At 58.8% G+C, this 23,558-nt stretch overlaps 1 protein-coding gene across 1 annotated transcript in view; it reads right to left on the bottom strand.

Annotated features, from left to right (window-relative positions):
• SRCIN1 (SRC kinase signaling inhibitor 1) overlaps positions 1-22,946 on the bottom strand; it is a 67,402-nt gene extending 44,456 nt beyond the window's left edge. Inside the window, exons 1-2 of the mRNA XM_051640082.1 lie at positions 22,604-22,946; positions 13,247-13,309 (exon numbers count right to left, since the gene is read on the bottom strand). Of these exons, the coding sequence (XP_051496042.1) occupies positions 13,247-13,309; positions 22,604-22,946 (406 nt within the window). The remainder of the gene's footprint in view (positions 1-13,246; positions 13,310-22,603) is intronic.
• Positions 22,947-23,558: the final 612 nt, after the last annotated feature.

Below are 23,558 nucleotides of genomic sequence, written 5' to 3'. Positions count from 1 at the left end.
CCCCACAGCCCTGCTCCCCTGGCACCACGGCCAGGACATGGCTTGGCTCCTCAAAGGCAGGCAGGGGGACAGTGCCCGGGAATGGTGACAGCTCGGATGTGGCCCCGCAGACGTGGCTCTGCCTGTCCCCAGCTGCTACGTGCCCTGGATGCTGCCTGCACCCCGCTGCTGCCCTGAGGCTCTGAGGAGCCGATCCGAGGCCGTGCACCGTCTCGGTGCACACCAGTTGCTCCCAGCCTGCAGCTCGGGGCGGTCCAGCTGGCATCTCTCTGCAAGGCTGCCCTGACAGTCACCTCCTTTGCTTCGGAAGCAGAGAAACCACCGAATAAATCCCCATGTCGTTGTCAAAACGCAAACCGAAGGAGAAGTCCCATCTGGCCAGCCCTGGAAAAAGCAGCAGTTACTTCCCACCTCGGCAGGTGTTATCACACCCACGGGTGCACACGGGAAAGGGAGAGGACTTCACCTCCCAACTCCCACGGGCACAGAGCAGGGGCAGCACCCCGGCTGCTCACTCTGTGCTCAGCACCCTCCTGCCTGGGGCCTCCTCCCCACATCCCTCCTTCCTGCCGGGGTACACTGGACAGGCTGGTCCCTGTGCTGTCACCCAGGGAAGGGGGACCTGATGCCCGAGGAGCCTTCCAGCCCTGCCCACCTTAACCTGCAGCAGCCAAAAAGCATGAGCTGGGTCCTGTCCTTCCTCGCCTCCTTCCTCCTTCTGTCCCTGCCTCCTCGGCTCAGCATCTCCCCAGGATCTCCTGCCAGCTCCAAGCCAGGGGCTATTCCTGCTCTCTCTCCCGAGCAGCTCAGGAGGCAGCTGTGATGCTGAAGAGCATGAGCCCAGTGATGTGGGCTCTGACCAGGCAACAGGGGGGTCTGTGAGAGGTTAATAAGCCTTGTCGCCACATGTTCTGGTCCCCTTGGACACCCTGGCTGTAAGAAGCATCAGTCCCCATTGCAGTGGGAGGCAGAAAGGAGCTGCCCTGGTTCAGGGCAAGCTTGTGGAGGGCGAGGTGGCACAGGAAGGATGGCTCACAGCTGGCAGAGCTGGAGCAAATCTCTTCCCTGCCATCAGCTTCCTCTCCAGCCTTTGGCAGAAGGCTGAAGCCAGCAGGATCATCTGCATCCCTGCCCGGGGCAGGGCTGGGCAGAGCCCCCCCAGTCAGGACCAGAGCAGAAAGGAGCCCCACGTGCCCTGGCAAGAGGCCACATCCTCAGCTGGCAGGGATGGCAGAGAGGCTGGGGAGATGCCAGCAGCTAGGGGACACCAGATAAAAATAAAGGAGGGGAGAGAGTGGAAGGGGCCAAGCTCTTCACAGCACAAACACAAGCCACATTGTGGTCTTGTCTCCCACCCACACAGCAGCACAGCCTGGCAGCTGGGGTGGGGTTAGCCCTGGCAGTGCCAGCCAGGCCCGAGCCTGGGGATGCTCTGTGGCTCTGGATGGGAGAGTGGAACCTGAGGCACGGGGCTGCTGGAGGAAAGGGCCCATCCCCATCACCTGCAAAGCTGTCATCTCCATCCTCCCTTCTGCAGGCAGGTGAATTCCTGCTGCTCCGAGATCCCAGCTTGCCCTATAGGTCATGCTGGAGGATCCCCAGCATGGACCAATGCCATAACTCAGGAACAGCCCCAGATGCAGCTGTCCCCACCCCACCCTTTGCAAAGCCAGGTCACAGTACGGGTCCTCGGCGCTCCTGCCTCGAGCTGCTCAAGCAAATTGCTCTGGAAATCAATTCCAATCTATCAGGCATCAGGAAAGCAAGAAACTGTCCCCTCAAGACACCAAATTGATGGTTCCTCAACCCAGAGCAGAGGGAGGGAGGTGGGGAGGGGGAGGACAAGGAGGATGGGAGGGTGATGCTGGGAACCAGGGCCAGGGGAGAGCTGTGCCACGCTCAGCCCGGCACAACACTTGGCTCATCTCTGCCTTGGCACGGGGGGAACAAACTCTTTCGAAGACTTTGGCTCCTGCTGCCTTCACAACGTGCCTGGACACACAGCCCAGAGCTCAGCAGCTCCTGCCACGGCACCAAGCCCTGCTCCCCCGCAGCCCCCAGGCAGGAACTGAGGGTCCCTGCCTTTTGGGGTGACTCCAGCCAGGAAGTGGGGTGACACTACACCCCAGCAGCTGCAGGGGAGAGGTCAGAAGAAGCTGTTCTGGTGTTACAGAGGGACTCAGGAGCCCAGGAATGCTCCAAATGGGGTGTGGAGAACAGACCCTATTTATAAGCACACAGGTAGCACGTAGGTGGTTGGTCACAGCATGCTGTGCCAGCCTGGTTAGTCACAGCTAGTTAAAAATCAAAAATGCTGGAAAAAATATTGCTCAGATCCATGTCTAAAGCCTCTTAGATACAGGAAAGCACACACATAATTGGAAAACATGGGTCAGATCCTCCCAGACTTTGCTGTCAGCCCCATCAGAGGCTCCAACACACAGAGCACAGCACAGGGATGCTGCTGGGATGTGTCCTCTTGTCCACAGGGCATGAGGACACCAAGGTGCCCAGTCCCCCACATCCCACCTCAGAGTGGCCCCATGTCCTGCTGCAGGTGGCATCAGGCTAAGGCCACCACACCATCCCTGGAGGCAGATGCCATCCCTCCCGTCCCTGCGCAGACCCTCCTGCCCTTCCCAAGCCCTGTCAGAGGGAGCTGCAGCCCCCCGGCCCTTCCAGCAGCGCCAGGCAGAAGCTGCTGTCCAGGCAGCTGAGGTTTATTCAAGCAAAAGGAGGGCAGCAGCAGCAGCCGCCTGCAGCCCTGCCTGCCTCCTCCCACCAGCGCCGGGCAGCCAGCCCAGCCATCGCCCCCGGGGCCAGAGCCCACCTGCCTGGGGCTGGAACCATCCCTGAGGGACCAGCATCACCCAGTGCCTCCAGACCCCACGTCCCCCTCCACGTCCCCCCCGCAGTGTCCGTACCCCCTCCTTTGTCCATACCCACGAGCAACGGAGGCCGCCTGTGGTCCCCGGGCTCGGGGGGTCTCTCCTGTTCCCGCAGCCTCGGCAGGGCCCCGGGGGGGACGCCGAAGGGCTGCTTTGCCCAGCGAGGATACATGGTGGCAGCCAGGCAGGCGAGAGGGAGCAGGAGACGGCTCGGAGCACCACTCCGAAATCTGTGCGACAAACACACGCATCTTATCGCATATGTTTAAACCCAATGAAATACGGTTTCACTAATCACTCGGCATTTAAAGCAACACGCCGCCTCTGTCGAGTTAAATCTGAGGAGACGTACCGAGCTGCCTTGGCTGTTGGTGTTAATTAAACCCAGGGCGGGTTCCTGACGAGCTCCGCAGGCAGCGGGTGGGGAGATGTGACCCCCCCGGTCTCGCGGGGCTGACCCGCGGCAGCAGCGCTCAGGGGGTGCTCACCCCGGGTCACCCCCGCTGAACCCCCGCAGCCGAAGTCCCCGGCACAGGGAGGCGGAACCGGAGCGCTGCGGGAGCCGATGGACGCCGGAGCTCCCGAGCCCGTTCCCGACACCCCAGGGTCCGGGGCGGGCGGTGCCCACGGCTGCCCGCGCCCATCGCACCCCCCGGCACCGAGCCAGCCCTTGTGCTCACATCCTGCCCCCTCCCCAGCAACTTGCCCCCTCCCCTTTCCCCGTTTTATTCCTCCGCTCCCTGCGGATCTCAGCTCCCCTCGCTCTCCTCTGGCTCAGGCGTTTCAGACCCGTGGGTCTCTGGGTAGGGTTGTTTTTTGTGTTGTTTTTTTTTTTTCTTCCTCTTGAAATGTCACCGTGTCCCCTCAAACACATCACAGGGGCTGGGAGCCAGAGCGCAGCCACGCTCGGCCAGCAGATTGCTGCTTTGCCCTGCCCGAGCAAGGGCCCACCAGCAGCTTGCCCGGGGCTACTAGTGTGCCGTGGGCTACTGGTAACACGCCCTGGGCTACCGGTGTGCCACAGGCTACCAGCACACCACCCAGCACCACCAAAACGCTGATAAAATTTGATTAAGAGCAAACTCCTGCAGCCTGAAAAAACCACCTGCGCACAGTACTCGATGGAAGCCAACGAAGCCACCTTGTTCGGTGAGAAACGGCTCCCCGGGTCTGGAGGTCAGTCCCTGGTGCCTGCACACCGCCTGCCTGCAGGGTCAGTTGTTCCCGACATCCGTGGCAGAGCAACCCCAGCTGATCCCAGCGCGTGCTCTGCCCAGATCCCGTCTCACATGCCGTAAAGTTCCACCTGCCTCCGTCCTTCCCGCCTTTCCAGGTCTCTCCCCTATTTTCCAGTGCTGGGAAGTGACTTTGCAAACTCACCCCTTTTCCCTTCGTTTCCCATTCCTGGTGTTTCTCCCCACCCTGCTGCAGCAGCTCATGTTGTCATTCTAAAGTTTGTCTCATGGACTTCCAACCACTCAAGGCTTGAAACCACAGCCCAGACAGCTCAGCTGGGAAGGGCTGGAGAGCCCAGGAACCTTCACACAACAGACTCGCAGGAGGCTTGGTCGCCAGTTTGCAGATGGGGAAACTGAGGCACAGATGGATGGGGGAGAGAAGCACTCCTGGCTCAGGGCCCAGCGGTGGCAGGGCAAGATGGGAGAGACTCAGGAGCACTGAGCTCCTGGCTGGAGCCCATCCAGGCTCTCAAACAGCCGCAGCCGTGAGTCACGCTGGCACAGGCAGGATTCATTGCATGCTCTGCTATGATGATCCCCCCAAAAAACCTGGCTCCCCTTGGCTGAGCACTTCTGGAGAGCACTGAGCGAGGAGGCTGGGCTGGCTCCTGCACACCATGCACAGGGTGGGCTTCTTCCTCCCCAGCTGGGGGCCAAGAACATCTCTTCCTCTGCGTTCATATCGTGGGGAAGGGGCAGGACTTGCTCCAAAGGGCTTTGTGTCCACATGAGCGATGCATATGAGAGGTGAGGAGACCTGACCAAGGACAAAAAGCAGGTCAGTGGCAGGGCTGGGACACCTGCCCAGCCCTCCCGTGTGCCAGGACCCAGAGGAAGATTCCCTGTGGCCCCGGCCCTAGGGAGAGCAGGGAGCTAGAGCTGAAGCTGGGGACACGAGGAGCGTGTAGCAGTGGAAGGATGCTCTGCTGGAAAAGCAAACACGATTACTGCTGGCAGCAAGGATTAATTGTCCTTCTTGCTGATCCCTGAGACCTGGCTCACTCCCGCAGTCCCGCTGCAGGGAGGGCCAGAGGATGGGGTGACCTTTTAATTCTGATTGCTCTGCCAATGAGGAATAAATAAACATTATTGCAGTTGATGAGCTGCTCTGAAGAACCTGCCTGCAGATCTATTGCTGCCTCACATCCATCCACTGACAGTCCCCACACTCCTGGACAGCAGAGGAGCACCCATCCCCCACCCCACAGGCAGGGAACTGAGCTGCCACAGGATGGGGACAGGAGCTGAGGGCAGCACTGAGCAGGTTTACCCCAGGACCCTTCCACCACCTTCCTTGCTGCAGGGATGGCAGGTGCCAGGCACCATCCCAGCTCCCACCAGCATCACCTGCAGCTGGCACTGCTGCACCAACACCAAGGGCATGGTCCTCAGGAGGGTCCTGGCATCACCACGGGTAGGGACACTTACCTACACCCCCAAAACCCAGTAGGACTTGCTCAAGAACGGGGAAAATGTCCGTTTCTAAACCCAGAGGCTGATCTTCCCACTCCGGGGCTTTCCAAGGCGACTTCTGCCCCTGCAGTGCAGCCCGGGGGGTGATGGCAAGAGCCACTTGTGCTCACCAGGAAAACCCAAACAACCCATTGCAAGGTGACTCGTCGTGCTCCCCAGGGCCGGGCCGGGCAGGGCAGCAGCCAGGAAATTCCCAGCAAGAGCCTGGTAAAAGCAGCCAGCACGTCAGGGTGGGACATCCGCATTTACACCTGCAACGCCAAACACGGGTTTGCTCTCAGCAGCTGCTCAGGGAGCTGCTTTCAGGCAGCAGCTCATGGGCTGGCCAGGGAGGATGCCCGATGTCACTGGCCGCGTCCCCGCTCCCGTCCCCCTGGTGGCTCCGGGGACAGGCGGGGTCTCTGCACAGGGCACTGCCCCCCCCTCCGCGCTGCCTCTCGCGGCTCCTATTTAACCTGTAAACTCTCCAAAACCACGACTGCTTCTCACAAGACCCGCGGGCAGCTCCCCAGCACAATGAAGCCCCGCTCTGCCCCGGCACCGAACAGTAGGGCAGTCATGGGGAGGGAAAACCGGGAATCCAGCCCCCCCACCCCGAGCCGGACAGACCAGCTTTGTGTCTGCTCACAGCCGGGCTCCACAGCCCAGTCTATACAGCAATATTCACACAGGCAGTGCCCTGACACGCTGCACACACAGGACTATTGTCCAGCACTCAAATGACAAGATATCAGGGACAAAGCAAGTCCCCTGCCCCGGGGTGGGAGATGTGCTCAGCCAGCCCAGGAACCAACCTGGTTCTGTGCTGGAACACCAGCAGCATGACCAGCAGGGTGATGGGGAGGGGGTTCTCCCCCTCTGATGAAAGCCCCCTGCAGGGCTGGGGTCAGTTCTGGGGCTCACAACACAAGAAGGACATGGAGCTGTTGGAGCGAGTCCAGAGGAGGCCACAGAGATGATCTGAGAGCTGGAGCAGCTCTGCTCTGGAGACAGGCTGGGAGGGTTGGGGGTGTTGAGAGAGAGAGAAGGCTCCAGGGAGACCTTAGAGCACCTTCCAGTGCCTGAAGGGGCTCCAGGAAAGCTGGGGAGGGACTTGAGAAAAGGGCAGGGAGGGAGAGGACAAGGGGGAAGGGATTAAAACTGGAAGAGGGAGATTTAGGTTGGACATGAGGAGGAAATTCTTCCCTGTGAGGGTGGTGAGACCTTGGCCCAGGTTGCCCAGGGAAGCTGTGGCTGCCCCATCCCTGGCAGTGTTGAAGGGCAGGTTGGATGGGGCTTGGAGCAAGCTGGGCTGGTGGGAGGTGTCCCTGCCCGTGCAGGGGGATGGGGCTGGATGAGCTTTAAGAACAGGATGCCAGACTGAAGCTTTTCCTGCAGTAACCCATGATAGATGGACATACACCATTTCCCTGCTCACACCCAGGTTTCTGAAGCATCAGGTGATCTTCAAAGGAGCCTCTAACAGCACCCACTGGACTGCTGAGCCGGGCAGTGGAGATCCAATGGGAAATCAGCGTCCCATTGGAAAAATGCTTCCCATGCTTGAATTCCCCTCCTCACATGACAACGTCCTTTACCAGGCCAGAAAAGGCCACATCAGGATACAAGCTCTGCCTCAAACCAGAAGGCTTGGATGGCTCTGGGGACTGTCCCTGCAGGTTTAGACTAGACCTGATCCCAGCCCTTGGGGTGTCACAAACAGGAAAAAGACCCTTCCCCAGGCATGATGGATCCCCAGCCTCGGGGCACAGAGAGGCCTTTTCCATCTCAGAGGCTGGTGGCTGCACTGAACCAGCAGAGGTGCCATATCTGCTAACACCAGAAACAGGGAAGGAACCAGATTATAAGAAGAAAAAAAAAATGCATTGGAGACCTTTTGACATCACACAGCTAAACATATTTCACAGCTGAAGGGTCAGGGAGTGTAATTTCTTACTAAGCTTGGCCAACTGATGGCTGATAAGTTCTTGAGTAATACAAACTCCTTAAACCCCAGCAAGAACCTGGAGGTGTCAAGCTCTGAAGATGGTTCAGCTCCTCGGAGGAGGGAAGGGAACGGATCTGGGGGAGAGAAACCCGAGCCACGTGGCTGCAGCAACATCTGCCGAGGCTGGCATTGCCTGGAAGAACTGGCAGGGCCCCTCACGGATCCCAACCGGGACCTGCCAAGCGGTGGCAGGTGGATCTGAGGGGAGGACTTGGCAGCAGGAGGGCCCCGTCACACGCTCCCGTCCCCGCCAGCCTCCCACGGGGACCCGCTGCTGCCACAGAGCAGGGCTGGGCTCTGCTCTCAGCCCAAGCTGTTCCCGCAGCACCCATGGGGCTGGGGCTCTGCTCCCCAGCTGGCGAGGAAGCCAAATCCCACCTGGAGAAGCGAGGATTTGTTCCCCAAGCGGCACAAGCCGAGCGATGCCTGGCAGCCCAGAGCAGCCCCGGCTGGCGCCCGCAGCACCCGGTGCCGTGGCACAGCACCAAACCCTTCTGGGCTGGCAGAGCTTCAGCACCCTTCTCTCTTTGCTCACTTGCTGAGCACAGATGGAGCAAATCCTGCTCCCTGCAACAGGGTTCGGAGCTGAGCCTGGTCCCATCCCAGGCAGGGGGGGTTACAGGAGCTGTGCCCGGCTCAGCACTAAAATACCCACCATCCTGAAATGGGAAATATGAAGGAACGTACACCAGGACCAGCTTCAGAGATAGCTGGGGCAGGTCCATGTCCTGGTCCAGGTCCTGGTCCAATTCACAGAATCATTTTGGTTGGAAAAGAGCTTTAAGGTCATCAAGCCCAACTGTTAACCCAGCAGTGCCAAGACCACTGCTCAACCATGTCCCTCAGCACCACATCTACCCGGCTTTTAAATCCCCCCCAGGGATGAGGCCCCCACCACTGCCCTGGGCAGCCTGTCCAGGTCCCTGGAAGGAGTTTTCCATTTTAGCTCTGCAGAGGGAAAGCAATCCCCAGCAATGTGAAAGCCTCCCCAAGGGCAGCCCTGGGTTTTGGGGGGCTAGAAGCTCCCTCCCAGTGCTTTGGGATTGGGGGGCAAACTTCCCGAGTGCCTCAGAGGAGGTTCACGACCCCTCAAACCTTTTGGCATCGACGAGCTGTCCCGCTGCCGAACCATTTGCGAGCACCAGGGGGCAAATCTGCAGGATAAATCAGGGTGGCTGCACCGATCGATGCTGGGGAGCTGCACCCATCGATGCTCGGGAGCTGCACCCATCCAGACTGATCAGCAACGCTGCTGCTGACCCACCTGGAGAGCCAAACCAGAGGGGACAGTCACCTGGCTTAAACCCAGGTGACCTTTAAGCAGACACCTGGCTAAACCCAGAGGAAAGATACCTGCTTTGGGGTTTTTTTAACAATTGGTTTGCAGGACATAGGAAAAACCATCCCAAAACCCCCTCCTGGCAGGGAGGCTCAGCAGCTCTGGGACTGCCCGGGCATTTTGGCAGCTCCCAGCTCCTCAGGCCGTGGCAGCATCACCTCCTTGTCACCCCCACAGTGTCCCCCACCTCCCCTGGGGACCACTGCTCCCCAGTCAATCTTCCTTTAAAGGCAGCCCTGGTTTACCCTGATTTATATCAAAGTGCTGATAGCTGCAGTGCCATCACCACTGCCAAAAACGGGCACTAAATGGCATTTCCCCACTGCTCCATTTGTATTTCTGTGCTCTTTACCCATTTGTAAACTGCAGGAGGGAACAGTTTAAGGCATCTGAGTGAAATGCTTAAATTAACAATTTACAAATAGCTTAATTGAGGTCCTGGTCTCTCTCTTCCCAAGCAGAAGCTGCTAAATGATTCTGAATCATTCCCATCTTGTGCTGTGAATTACAGAGCCTGGACCATGCTGAAGGCTTTAACACCTTGGTGCAGCTTGGGCACCCATCCCTCACCCCGAGCATGGCAGGTGACAGACAGAGCCACCAACAGGAGAAACCACAAAGCATGGTGAGAAATGGGCAAACCCAGGGAGGTCTGTAGAGCTGCCAGAAGCCAAGGGATGCTACAGCCATCCCGTGGGATTTGCATGGATGGGAATAAGGGGCTGAGGATCAGGCAGCCATCACCCAGCACGGGGCAACCAGGTTTCAGGGTGAAACAAGCAGCTGAGTGCAAGAGCCTGTTCCCCAGCAGCCTCCAGCCCTCCTGCCACCCCCACCAACCCCAGCACAGCCATCCTTCCCAAAAGCTGGTTCCCAGCTGGGCAGGGGAGCAGCCAGGAGGGACGTGGGGTGGGGTCGGCTCTGCCTGCAGCCTCACACTTGTTAAACCTCTCTCTGGCAGCCAAGGACACTCTCGTTTGCATCCACCTGCTCCTCTCCCAGTCTAATTCTGGCTCATCAGACAGTAATTACAGGTACGTCAGCGGCGCTGGCAGGTCTGGAGCACGTCAGCCTGACACCTGCCAGCACTGCAGGCACCCGTGGGGAGCCTGGGGGGACCCTGTCCTCTCCCAGCTCTATTTTGGGGATCACTGGTGCTGCCTGGGCCCCAGGCACCCCCCGTTACCCCGGGGCTCACCCCCCTGCTGCCAGTCCCAGCCCCCTCCAGGCAGGTTTGGAAAGGGAGGTTTCACAGCCCCAGCCTGGGCTCCTGCAGCTGCTGGGATTGACACTGGGATTTCACTGGACCCTGGGTCTCCAGGATAAGCTGCCCGTGGTTCACACACTGACCCTGGTCACACTGCCCAGCCAGACCTGGTATAAATCCCCGTGGCTCTGCTCCTGGCAGAGAATCCACCCTGATTTACACCAGGGAAGGATCCTGGAGCTGTGGCTACGTGGCACCAAAGGGCAAGAGCTGACAAGGCTCCAGGCCAGGAGCAGCCTGGGGTTGGGAGCTCAGAGGAGGAGGGGGAGGCAGGCTGGCTGTTTGCTGATTTTAAGAGAGGGGAGGAAGATGCACGTGTGGGGAGAAGCAATAATTTTAATTAAAAGGCAAATGACTGCACTGAACATCAACTGGAAGCACAGAGATATTAAAAAGCTGTTGCCTCTGAATTATTCCTCCCTGGGTTGCTTGACAGGGAAAAGTATTTAGAGAGCACAGGCAGGTTCAGCATCCGAGCTTGGGAGCCCTGGGAAGGGGAGAGGTGAGTGGGAAGAGTCAGGCAGTGGATGGGAACAGCCCCTTCTCCCATCCCAGGGAACACCCGGGCAGCAGGGACCTCTGGCCTCTGCTCTGCCTGAGCCAGCTCCATTCCTGCCTGTAGTGACTGTCCCTTCCCCAGGAGAAACACCAAGAGGAGCATCCCCAGCTCCCAGCTGCACCTTCCTGGCTCCCCTTGCTGCTTCCTGCTCCATCCCAGAGCTCAGCCTCATCTAACAAGTCCCTGTTGCATCCTGTTGGCTCACAACAGGACTTGGGAAACAAAACCCAAGCCTCCACCTCCCCCAGACACCCTGAAAACCTCCTTGGCTGCCTCCAGGGTTACCCTGAGCCACGTTGCTGCCAGAACTGGGGATGGGATGAAAGAGCCTTGCTGGTTTCCGTCACCGAGTCACGGGGCTGTCGGCCCAAAGCAGGTCTCGCAGCCTTTCAGAAAGGGTCAAAAACACCTCTTTTTTTTTCCAGACAAGCTCATTAACTGGCATCGTTACCTGGCTGCAGGGTGACCTTATAGCTGTCTATGCATTCACCTCTGCAAGGATGTGGGGGCTCTTTAATCTTGTTCAGACAGAGGCAGGACCAGATCTGGTGACTGGCAGGCAAAGCCTCAGACACAGACAAGAGAGAAGGCAAACGTGCCACAGGGGTGGGGGGGGCTCCCTCATCACCCACCTCCCAACAAGGCTGGGTGTCCTTTGGAAACATCAAAACTCAGCCAGCTAGAAGTTATGGTTGTGCTGCTGGAGTTACTGCCCAGGCTTCGTGGCCTCCATCATGTGGCTGGGGTGAAACTGGGTGATCAGAAGGGTCTTTTTAAGACCAAAAAAACACACACATGCCCCAGTCTCACAAATCATATCCATTACCTTCCTTCAGCCTTCCTAGTGCTGGTGTTAACACCTCCAGGTGCTGCCTGACCCACTCAAGAACGTGAATCCCAACAAAGTGTCACCATTAGGCCACTTTCCCCTCCAGTGTGTTGAGGTTCAGCACCAGGACCTGCAGGGTCTGTCCCCCCCCAGCCCACAAAACACCAGTAATGGAACTACCAAGGCTGGCTGTGCCCTGTCCAGTCCAGAGAGCCAACTTCCAGCTCCTACAAGAAAGAAGCAGCAGCCATGGCCACCAGCACAGCCCCTGAGCTCTCCTTCCCAAGGAAGCAGCCGTGCAATCTGCTCTCCAGCTGAGGGGCAAGCGTGCACATCCTCTGGAGCCAGCAACTTAATTGCTTGTGTAATTCTGGGATGGCAAACAAGCTAGAACAGCCTTCAGAGCCCAGGGTGGATCCCCATCTGGACGCAGAGCCCAGCAGGGGCTGCTGCCTTCATCCCACTTCCCCACTCCCACTTTGGGATAACACGCTCGTTACAACTCGATGAGGTTTTTGCAGGAAACACAATTAAATTACAGCTTGCTGTTCCAGAGCTTGGGTTTTACAACAAGCAGGACCTCGTGCTGGGGGTCTGCCACACCCTACGTGTTACCAGCTTCATTTCCTCCACCTCCAGACTGTCCCCCCCAGCTGCCTGACAGCCAGGCACAACCCTAGGACAGGCAGAGATGCTGGTGCAGCTGCCCTTACCTTCAAGCTGGCACCAGGACAGAAAAACCAGCTGCTCCAGGGCAGGAGGCCACCAAAGTCCCAGATAAATAAGCCAAAACCAGAAGGAAATGGGATGGTGCAGGTCGGTGTCCCTCAAGGGACAGGCAAGGTGCCTGCAGCTCTCAGCCCTGGGGAGTGGCCACGGGATGAGCTCCCAGAGACCTCGGCTGCTGGAGGAAACGTGCTCTCACTGAAGACAGGTGGTTTCCTGATCACCTGGGGCAGGACTGACCAGTGCTGCTGCTGCTCTTGGGATTACTTGAGCTCAGAGCTGCTGCCTGATGGACAGGCTCTGGTGCACTCTGCAGCCTCCCCAGCAAGAAACCCTGCAACCTCTGCTGAGGCGCTGGAACCGTCTCTGGCAACGTGACCACCCAGCCCATTAGAGGCCAACAGATGCCAGAGAAATAAAATCTATTACTATGACAGACCCAGCAGGGGTTGCTGCTGAACAGATTCCACCACATTTCCCCTCTTACAGCTTTTCTAAACCAGCCACACTTCCACAGCCAGCTCCTAGATAAGGCACCTGCCTCTCCACCTGACCCAGAGCCAACACCTTCCTCTCCTTTGAAAGCTTTTCCCCTCCCACTCCCAACAAGTTAAAATCCAAACCTTTCAAACTCCAGCTTTGGGTGGTGACAGAGCTGGTCCCTCCAAGACCAACAGGGATGTCCTCCAGCTGCTTCCACCATCCCCAGCTCCAAAAACCCTCCCTCCCCTGCAAGGAGGGTGGGAGCTGATGCCTCAGTCATCAACGCAAACCAGAAACCAGGCAGGACCCTCCTATAAATACCCGGGAAAACGAGGTGCAGGTGCTGCCCTCACCCACCAGGGTCCCTGCAGCCGGGAGGGGGGTGGGGAAGGAGCGAAACATCAAACATCAAACAAGCAGGGTGGGGAGGAGCACGCTGCTGGGCCCCGGTACTGACCTGGAGACTTTAAACAAAGGGAACAGAGTCCTGGCTTCTTCCCTCCTGCAATTCGATCGAGCCCTGGTTAGGGACAGGAAAGGAGGAGATTCATGAATGAACATGATCCAGGAGGGAGTTTGCCAGGGATGGAGGGGAATAAACAAATAAATCAGAGCAAGCAAGCACATAATAAATCTGAAATAACAGAGCAGCAGCAGAAAGTGTCTGAGAATGAAACCCAGAGGGGAGAGGGATGGGGAGCCCAGGGGGGGGCTCTGCCAGAGGGGCACAAGAGTGGCAGCCCCATTTGAACCCACGCCCACAATGCTGGACATGTTCTCCCCTGTGCATTGTTGGGGGGCTTTGCTCCAGTGTAGGGAGGCAAATGTCCACACAGGGGCTGCAAATGAACCCCAAAATACCCCAATCTGCTGCTGTGGGGTTCGGCCCAGAGGACCCTGCCTGGCTCTGCCCTGGCCTGAGTGAGGGGTCTTTGGTGAGGAGAGGAGTAAAGGGCATGGAAGAACGAGGGAGAATCAGATGGATGGACTTGTTGTGTTGGGTTTTTTTCTGGCAAATGCTTAAATTGGACCTTTCCATCACAAGTGGAACTGCACAACCTCGCTGTGCCCTGTCGTGTGCAGCAGCACAGTCTCTCCTGGGGACCTGCCACCTCCCAGCCTGGGGAATGTCAACTCCAAGGTTCCAGCACAAAAAAGCATCTTCCCAGGCCCAGCTCTGTTGGGGCTTCCACCCCCTCAGGGCTCTGGGCCAGCCTCACTCTGAGCTGCTCCCTATAAACTGAGATGGGTGAGTGTGGGGAGAACCCCCCCAGCCTCTGCCCCCTGCTCCAGACCCCCCTGAGCATCCTGCCCACGGGCAGCTCAGCCCGGGCAGTGCCTGACTCCTGGCAAAACACCCCAGGGCTGCTTTGAGTCTCTGTTTTTAGGGACATGTGGTGGTTTTCTCCCCCCCTTTCCCGCAAGCCCCTGTGCCTGGAGGAGCAGGGTGAGAAGGGCAGGGGCCAGCCAGCCCACAGCACCCACAAGGATCTCTTTCTTTGCTGGGAATGGGCAAAGCAGCACCCGGCGCCGGGAGGCAGCTCAGCTCATCCATCACTCCCACAGCCCCAGGACATCTGTCCCCTGGTCCCAAGCCTGGCTCTGCTCCCTGTGTCCCCACTTGATGTCATTCCTTCCATCACTGCCCTCTCGGTTCAGCCACAGGGCAAGACCAGGCAGCTCAGGGTGGGGGGGAGGCCCTCTGTGGAGTCTCCCTTTCCCAGCAAGGAGGATGAGGAGGGGAGCAGGGTGCTGAGGGCCGTTTCTCACCCCTGCACCCCAATAAATGGCACGGAAGGACTCAGCAATCCCTGCTGGAGCTCAGCTGTGCCACCCTCAGGATGCTCCCAGGGCAGCCTGGGGCTTGGCCAGGCCCCATGGTCCCCAGTTTTGGGGAGGGTTTGCGCCCCCAGAGCCAAGTAAGGAGGGGGGTGGTTGCCATGTGCAGCTTCCCCCCCCCCCCCCCCCACGTCCCCACAGACCAGGGTGTGGATTCACAGGCTCACGGTTCGGGAATGGATTTCACACCCAGAGTGAGTAAATAATCCTCAAGGCGTAATGGGAGAGAAACAAGAAGCACGAAAGAGAAGTGGAAAATCCTTCCTAAATGTGCTTTATTCATTTGTTTTGATAATTGCAGTTCAGGTTTAATTATTTATGCCATGTTTTGTAATATGTCAGGAAATGCTCCGGAGTGAATTTGCTGCTGGCGGTGGCTGTGGCACCCAGCAGCCCCCAGCCAGGGCAGGGTGCTTGGCCATGGGTGCCCAGAGGGACCCAGGGACCCCAGCCCACCCAGACATGGGCAGTGGAGCCTGGAGGCAGGAGACACCTCCCTAACCTGGCACACAAAGTGATGCTTCTGCTCCCCAAGGTAGATCTTACCTGCCAGAACATCCCTCCTCTCCCTGGCTTGCAACAAGACCCTGGTGCCAAAATACAGCTTTTCTAGTGGAAATCAGAAACAGGAGGGGGACAAACCTGGCTCCTCTTGCACAGCATTCCCCATGGAGAAAGACCGAGCTCTCCGACCTCATCCTCAGGATTTTCTTGGTGTTGGAGGGAGGAAAAGGCCAGGGATGTTTCCAGTGGGCAGAGCTGCCCCTGCTGCTGAGCAGCCCAAGCCCAGACCTGGTGGCAGGTCCCAGCTCCTGGTTTTGGTCTCTGCTTCCCCCTACGTGACCTTGGGCCGAGGACTTGCCCTAGGAGCACCTTGGCTTCTCCACGTGTGGAAGGGAGATAACAGTCTTGCTTTTATGAGGAGCTGGGACTGACAGCTGAAAAGAGCTAATTATTATCTGTGGAGCACCACAACCTCCCCGGAGTTATTTTGGCTGCGACGCCGAGTCACGGGGCAGCTGAGCAATTTGCTCAAGGTCCCCTCACATCCTGGGGACGGAGACCCTGGCAGCTCCCAGACCAAAGCCATCCTGTCCCAAGCCATCCAAATGTCCCCAAGGCTCAGCACCCTGGTGCAAGCCTTGAGGGAGCAGCACAGGTCCCTATCCAAGAGCTCTGGTGGCCACCTGGCCCTGAGGGACCTCGTGCAAGGAGAAGATGCTGCTTCACACCACGGAGCCTGGGCAGATGACATGGCAACATCAAAACAGAGGCAGGGATGGAGTCGTGAGCCTCAGCAGAGCAGCCTGGCTGAGCCATGCACCATTCCCTGGGGCAGGAACAGCTTCCTGCAGGGCAGGAAGAGGAGAAGGGCAGGGAGAGGAGTGAGGAAGGTGTCATTGCAGTGTCCTTGAGCATCCTTTACAGGTTGGTTTTTCATGCAGCAGATGAGGAAGGACTGAAGAGCCCCAGCCTCTCCCCTCTTTGACTCCCTCTGCCACAGGGAGAGCTCAAAAGGAAGCAGAGAAGGTGGAAGAAGGGAGGAGTGTGGGAGGGAGAAACAGAACGGGTATTGGGGGGAGCAGACACTGCCAGCCCTCTTTGCCCTGGAAATCAGGTTCCCTGAGAGGGGACAAGGGCTCCCTGGGAGCCTCCTGAGCTCACCCAGGGCTTGGCAGCTCCATGTGCCACGGAGGGGAGGTGAGGGCAGAGGATGCTCTGACCATCTGTGCACCCAAAGCACACCCACACCTCAGCATTGCCAAAATACCCCAAGGGGTGCTGAGGGGACACCCCGCCCGAGCTGGCTGGGTCCCTCGAGCACTCCCAGAAGCAGCTGGAGGAGGAAGGAAAGGTGGGCCAGGAACGTTCCACACACAGCAAAGCAAAACCTTGGGCCTCACCACCACCTGTGCCCAGAGGGCAGTGCCACGGGCTGGCACAGGGAGGTGAGCTGGCAGGGCTGGAAACAAGCAACCACTCTGTGTTTGGTCTGGGCAATGTGTTTTTAATGAGCCATATAATGTTCTTCAAATGGTGCTGGAATCATTAATCCTCCTGAAATGAGACGGAGCCCGCGGGCAGCGCCGGGGCCGCCTGGTGCGTGGCCGGGCAGGGAGGAGCTGCCTCTGCTCTGCTGCCTGCTGGTGGCAGTGGGGCCATCAGGACGTCACCCCCACTTCTGCAAGGGACCCAGCGGGGCCTGACCAGACCCCGGTGTGGTGCAGTCAGCCAGATGAAGACCGAGGCTCTGCAGCCACATCTCCTCCTGCTTCAGGCTCCTCCGTGATCCCCACTGATCCCAGCTGGATCCAGCCAGCTCCAGTGCTCCTCCTCACCCCCACACACACCCACTGCCCCTCAGAGACACGGGCTGCTGGCCCCAGGGCTGCCAGGCACTGGAGGTTCCTCCCTACCAGAAATGCTCTACAAGGGCAAAAATTGTCTGGGAAAGAAAAATTATCAGAAAGAGTCCTGCAGCACTGGGGAGGTGGTCAGGTCACCCAAACCCACCCTGTCACCCTCCTGAAAGCATCCACAGTGGGTGGGAGCTGCCAGGACCAGCACTGCCCTTCCAGCTCTCCTGAGAGGCAGAGCAGCCTGGGACCAGCTCATCCCTGTGATGTGGGAAGAGGAGCAAACCCTGGGGCAGGTCCAGCAGGTCCCTGCAAAGGGGATATTGAAGCCAGGAAAAGGCACGTGGTGGCCACAGCAGGCAGGGGTGGCCACAGCAGGATCCAGCGCCTCCAGCCCTGCCTGCCTCCCCGGCCACTTTCCCAGAGATCCAACTCTAATTGCAGGAGGGAGGTGCTGTATTTTTCCATGCATGAAGATCCAAAGTGACACTTTTTCCCTTCTCGTTTTGCCGCACGAGCTGGTTGATTAACATAAAACCACCGAGCCAAATAAAAACCCTGAGTGCCATGACAGCATCCCTCTAAATAACCCGGGCGAGGAGAGTTGACCCATCTCCAGCTCTGCCCTTGCCAAGCACCGCAGAAGGAAACTCAGCTGACAGGTGGTTGGTTCACACCCTCTCCCTGTGCCACTCGGCTCAGCCCAGCCACCCCGAGCCCCCGGCAGATGGACACGGGATTTCAAGAATCACAGAATCATTAAGGTTGGAAGGGACCTTAAAGATCATCAAGTCCCAACCCCCCTGCCATGAGCAGGGAACCCTCCCACTAGAGCAGGCTGCACAAAACCTCATCCAACCTGGTCTTAAAAACCTCCAGGGATGGGACATCAACAACCTCCCTGAACAACCCATTCCAGCTCCTCAAGCCCCAGCTCCAGCTCTCAGAGCCAGCAAGGGGATGCTCAGGAAGAGCAGCGTGACACCAGCCTCTTGGTAAGGCTGGGAGAGGGGTCGCCAAGCCCAGATTTGGGCAGCTGGAGCTGGGATTTCTCTCTAGGGCAGCCTTGTCTCCAGGTAGACAAAAATATCAAGAGCCTGGTGCTCACAGGGATGCACTAAGGAGCACCCAGGCAGAGCAGGAGCTGGGTGAGGCACTGCCACGAGGCTGACCACAGAGTTGCAGAGATGTCATGCTTTACACACACCAATTCCATAGGAATTTGGCATCTGAAACATGCCAGTGCTTTAGAAATTTGTGTGCCCTGCAGAGCCAAGCCTGGTATCCAGCTGGAGATCCAAGCAAGCAATGGAACCCTGGCTGCCCTGGGCACCCGGTGCCACAGGCCAGGTCCCTGCTCAGCCCTTTCCTCCCTGCTCATCATTGGATTCACTTCTCTGTTTTCATCCCTTTTCTCTCCCTGCACCCCAGGTCTTGGAAGGGCCAGGGAATCCTACACTGGACAATGCATCCCCCCAAAATCCCATTCCAGTGCTCCATCCCTCCCTCTTGCTCCCACAGCAAGCTGCTGGCTCCCCCTGGGCTCAGCTGGATGCAGGATCCAGCCTCTGTCACTCCCCATTTGGTGTCATTTCAGCTCAAAATATCCCACTGAAAAGCAAACCACAAACCCCAGACCAGATGCCACAACTGCTTTTCAAAACTATCTCTCTGGGGGTGAAGCTACTGGCTGGGGAATTGCAGCTTCCTTTCCCCACTGTGCCTGTCCCTGCCTCCCACGGGCAATTAAGCCAATTAATGAGAGCCACTGGCCATAAGATGCAATGCCCATAATCCCAGGGTGCTCACAAGGAAAACCCTGAGCACTTTGGGAAAGGGAGACTGGGAAATTTTTGGCAGGTCAGGAGCCAAATGCTGGGTCCCACCATCATGGCTGCAGCAAGGTGAGTGAGAGCTTGTGGGGCTGGGGGCTGACCCATGGGTGCTCCGTGGGGCTGGGGGCTGACCCATGGTGCTCTGTGGGGCTGGGGGCTGACCCATGGGTGCCCTGTGGGGCTGGGGGCTGACCCATGGGTGCTCCGTGGGGCTGCAGCCCCAGCATGAAAGCTGCAGCTCAGGGATGCCTCAGCTGGCCACAGGACAGGAGCTGTAAATCCAGGCAGCTCCTGAAACATGAAGGCTTTTAACAGGCTGTAATTGAAATATTATAAACTGGAGGTGGAGAAGCTCCAGCAGCACCAGAGGGTTTGGCTGGAGCAGAGGAGCAGCCGTGCAGGAGAGCCCCTGTCTCCATCCTTGGCCCATCCTTTCCCCCAGGCCCTTTTCAAGGTCTGAAACACCACGGGGTGACCTGAGCAAGAGGGTGTGGGGTGGGACTGGGAGAGAAGCTGCTCTTTGACTCTCCTTCCCCAGTTACGCTGGAGCACTGGTTCCCAGTTTGGGGCTGGAGCACAGATGCTGGCATGCCCAGCCTGGAGCTGTTAGCTGTGCTAGGAGCCCCAATGCATCATCTGCCTTTGCTCTCCTCCCTTTGCAATCAGAACATTTCAGCACAGGGGGAAAAAAAACAAACAAACCATAAGTGTTTGTCCCCCCCATCCCTCTTCCTCCCGCCCCCTCCCAGCCCCCTCCACCAGCCCTTCTGTTGGAGATGAGTTTAAAGAAAAAAATAATTTAAAAAAAAAAAAATCTACATTTGCATTTGTTCTGAAAGTGGAAACCATGCAGGGGGAGGGAAAAAAAATACAAACAGCTGACTGCCAAGTTTTATTATCCCCGTTGGGTGGTGAGGAGCAAATCAGTAATTTTTTAGCAAGCATTTCAAGCTCCTCTTCTGAGTGGCTCTTGGAGCCCTGATGCACCTGCAGCCTGCACAGCCCGGGGGTGGGGAGGACCTTGGATGGCAGCAAGCACAGCTGATGGGAACCAGCACGTGCCCTCCCATCCCGAGCTGCAGAGCCTGGTGGGGATGAGCTGGGACCTCCCCAGACCTACACGCCTTGGCTGGGGCTGCTGGAAATGGGACTTGCCCCCCGGGTGAGACCCACGGGCACAGCCCCACCGTGGGCTCCAGGCCTCCACGGGTGATGGCAACAGGATTGCTCACTGCCTTCTGAGTCCCTGAATGCTGCAAAGCTTGGCCAGGCCACCCCTCTAGCCCACGCTGGGGACCTCAAACCAGGCACCTCTCACCTCACCCGCCCAGGGGTGCTTTAATAATAATAATAGTTACTAAGCTTGACCACAGCTGCTGGGAAAGAGCCAAACGGAGCAAAGTGCTGGTGGTACAAGAACTTCACAGCCACAGAGCTGGCACAAAAGGGAATCTCTGTCCTTCTTACACCTCCCCACCAGTGCTGCCCTTTCCCCAGCACAGGTCCCCAGGACCAGGGGTGCTGCCTCCCTCCCTCTGCTCTGCTGGAGGCCCAAAACCTTCAAGCCAGGAGCTCCAGGACTGGAGCAAGTGGGAATTGTGCTTCACAAGAAAGCAGAAGCAAACCAGGGACACAACCCCAGCACCTGGGGGCAGAGCAAAACGCTGGAGAAGTGACCCCCCCCAAACACAGGAACCACCTCACGGCACCTTCCTCCTCCCCACTCACACACTACAGCTTCCCAATGCCCAGTTTGATCCCACTTGGCTGCCTCCTCCAGCCTCTCCAAAACTCCCCTTGCTTGGAAATCAAATATTAGGTTCCAGGGAGACCTTAGAGCACCTTCCAGTACCTGAAGGGGACCTGCGAAAAAGCTGGGAAGGGATTTTTTTACAAGGGCATGGAGGGATAGGATAAGGGGGGGATGGATTAAAACTGGAAAAGGGGAGATTTAGGCTGGACATCAGGAAGAAATTCTTCCCTGTGAGGATGATGAGACTCCAGAACAGGTTGCCCAGGGAAGCTGTGGCTGCCTCATGCCTGGCAGTGTTGAAGGGCAGGTTGGATGGGGCTTGGAGCAGCCTGGGCTGGTGGGAGGTGTCCCTGCCCATGCAGGGGCTGGATGATTCTTAAGGTCCCTCCCAACCCAACCCAGTCTGGGATTCTACAATGAACAGCAGCAGCCTCACCCGTGCACACAGCACCCTGGGGATACCTGCAGCCAGTCCCCTCCCCTTCTGACCCCAGGAGGGACCAGCCTGGCCCTGTCCCCTCCCTGGGCTCCAACCCCTGCTGCTGGGGATGCTCCCTGCTGTGCCACACACCATGGGCTATATCAGCTCCCACACGTCCCTACGTGCCAGGCGTGTCCCTGCTGGGATCGATGGGTGGCAAAGAGGAGGATTGATTTCTCTGATTAAACCCTGAGCTGCTGGGCTGGGCCCCTCCCATCCCGCTCCCCCCAGCAGTGGGGTCTTTCAGCTCCATGGCAGTGCTCTGTGGGGATTTCTGCACCCTGTGGGTGCCAAGGCAGCACCCACCCACGTCCCTGCAGCAGCAAAAGGGCACCCAGGCTCCCCTCCCTCCCAGAAAGGCTCCAATATGGAGAATTTCTTGGGAAAAGCAAGGAGAGGTGGGCACGGGTGGGTGTTTCCCACCAGGCTGGGCCTTTGCTGTGAGGCTGCTGCTGGGAGCACCAGTAGAAGGGAAGGAGGGAGAGGGGAGGAGGACAAGGAGAAGGACAGACATGCCCAGCCCACCAATGCCCAGCCAGGATGGAGCAGGGCCATGCCCTGGGACAGGCTCACACCCACCCCAATGCAGCACAGAGGTGCTTTTATCCCCCTTTCCCAACAGGGAAAAAAAACAACAACACAACAACAGAACCAAACAACCCACATTCTGGGGGAGCTGTGGGGCTTTCCTGCACGGAGAACCAGGGCTGAGCCTGCAGCCCCCCCAACCTCCCACCCCCCCGTCTTCCAGTTCAGTGCAATCACCAATTCTCAGCATCACCCCCCCCAGCTGCCCCCACCCTCTCCCATCCCACCCCGCCTCCCCAGGTGAAGGACCAGCATCTCCCACACCCCGGGCAGGACATTCCAGGAAAAACAAACAAACAAACAACGGGATGAACATCCCTCCCGGCCCATCCTGCCGGGAGGGGAGGGACAGCACCTGACAAAGACCAAAGCTCCCTTTGTACAAAGGCACCAGCCCTTTGGCAGCCCAGCCAGGGCCTGGGGCTCCCCACTCACTGCCCCCCACCCTCCTGGGCTCCCGGGATGGGGTCAGAGCCCACCAGGAGCTCCCAGGGAAGCCAGGCAGAAGGAGCACGGAGCCATTTCCAGAGGCGTGTGAGCGGCGGCAGCTCCGGGGGCAGTCTGGTGGGAAATCATCAGCACCTTGGAAATGTGTTCCTTGTTACAAGGAGGGAAGAGCCACGGCTGGGGCTGGAGCCATCACACGGCTCCAGGCAGCTTCCGTGGGGACATTGCCCTGACCCCCGGGCTGGGTTTGTCACGGGTGGGGGTGGATCCCGCAGAGCAGCCCTCACCTCAGCAACCGTGTCAAAGCCACGGAGCAACCAGAGGGACCGAAAAGCCTCCGAGCCCCCAGGATCCAGGTGCTGGCAGACCTGGAGCCAGTTTGGGGTCCCTGGGATTGACCCAGCCATAGCGAAGGGCTGAATGTCAGGGTGTCACGCCCACCCCCTGCCTGCACCGGGACCCCTTCCACCTCCATCCTTAAGCGAGAGGCGGAGGGATGTGACGCCCCTCCCACCCCCCGAGACACCCGTGAAGGGGTCACGGCTCCCGAGGGCCCCGTGGCGGGTGCCGGGCTCCTTCCCGGCTCCAGGCTCATTCCCGAGGCCAAGCGCAGCCCACACCAACTTCCCCGGGAGTTGGGTGCTGACACCCAGGCAGCGCGGGGGGGCGAAGCATCGCCCCTCCCCGGCCCTTCTCACCACAGCCAGGGCGAAAACGGCGAGAACAAAGAGGGGAGAGGCTGCGGGGGGGAAGGCTGGGCGCTCCCCGCGGCGTGGGCGGACAAAGGGACCCCCACCCACGGGCGGCACAGCCCTGACAGCGTCCCCGGCACCCAGCGGGGGTGGCACAGGGCACATCGTACACACCCACCCTCCGCACACCCACCCCTCCTGAGAGGGGGGAGCAGACCCCACCGGCGCTCTCCTTCACCCCCCAAAGCAGGCGGGGAGCAGCCAGCCGGGGCAGGGGGAGGACAAGCAGCTTTTGGAGTTATTTTAAGTTTTCCTCCCCGACACCTCCCCCCACGCCCGAGCCCAGCCCGGGATGCACCAGATTTTTCCCTCCTCCTGCGAGGATGCTGGAAATATCTCACAAGGGGCGACCTGCAGCCCCGCGGCTCGTCCTGCCCTTTGTGTCTCGGCAGCGACTGAGGGCGGAGGGAGGAGGAAGGAGAAAGAGGGGAGAGCAGGTAGCAGAGCAGCCCACCGCCTCCCTCCTCCTCGCCCATCTGCCTCGCAGAGAAGGGGAATGCAGAGCCCGGCAGCACCCAGCCCGGCTCGGCCAACGAAACATCATGTTTCATGCACGACGCTGCAACAACGGAGCTGAAACAGCCACGGGCACAACAACGGATTTCTTCGAGCGTCCTCGGTGAGCCCCCGCCCCCAAACACCCCTCGCTCCCGCTCCCCACGCCGTGTTTCTAGGACAGCGGATCTCCAGCTACTTCATCCCTTCGGAGCAGGGCGG

The sequence above is a fragment of the Apus apus genome, chromosome 25 (genome assembly GCF_020740795.1).
Source record: "Apus apus isolate bApuApu2 chromosome 25, bApuApu2.pri.cur, whole genome shotgun sequence".
NCBI lineage: Eukaryota > Metazoa > Chordata > Aves > Apodiformes > Apodidae > Apus > Apus apus.
The sequence above is the reverse complement of the archived record's forward strand: the minus strand, read 5'-3'. Positions and strand labels throughout refer to the sequence as shown.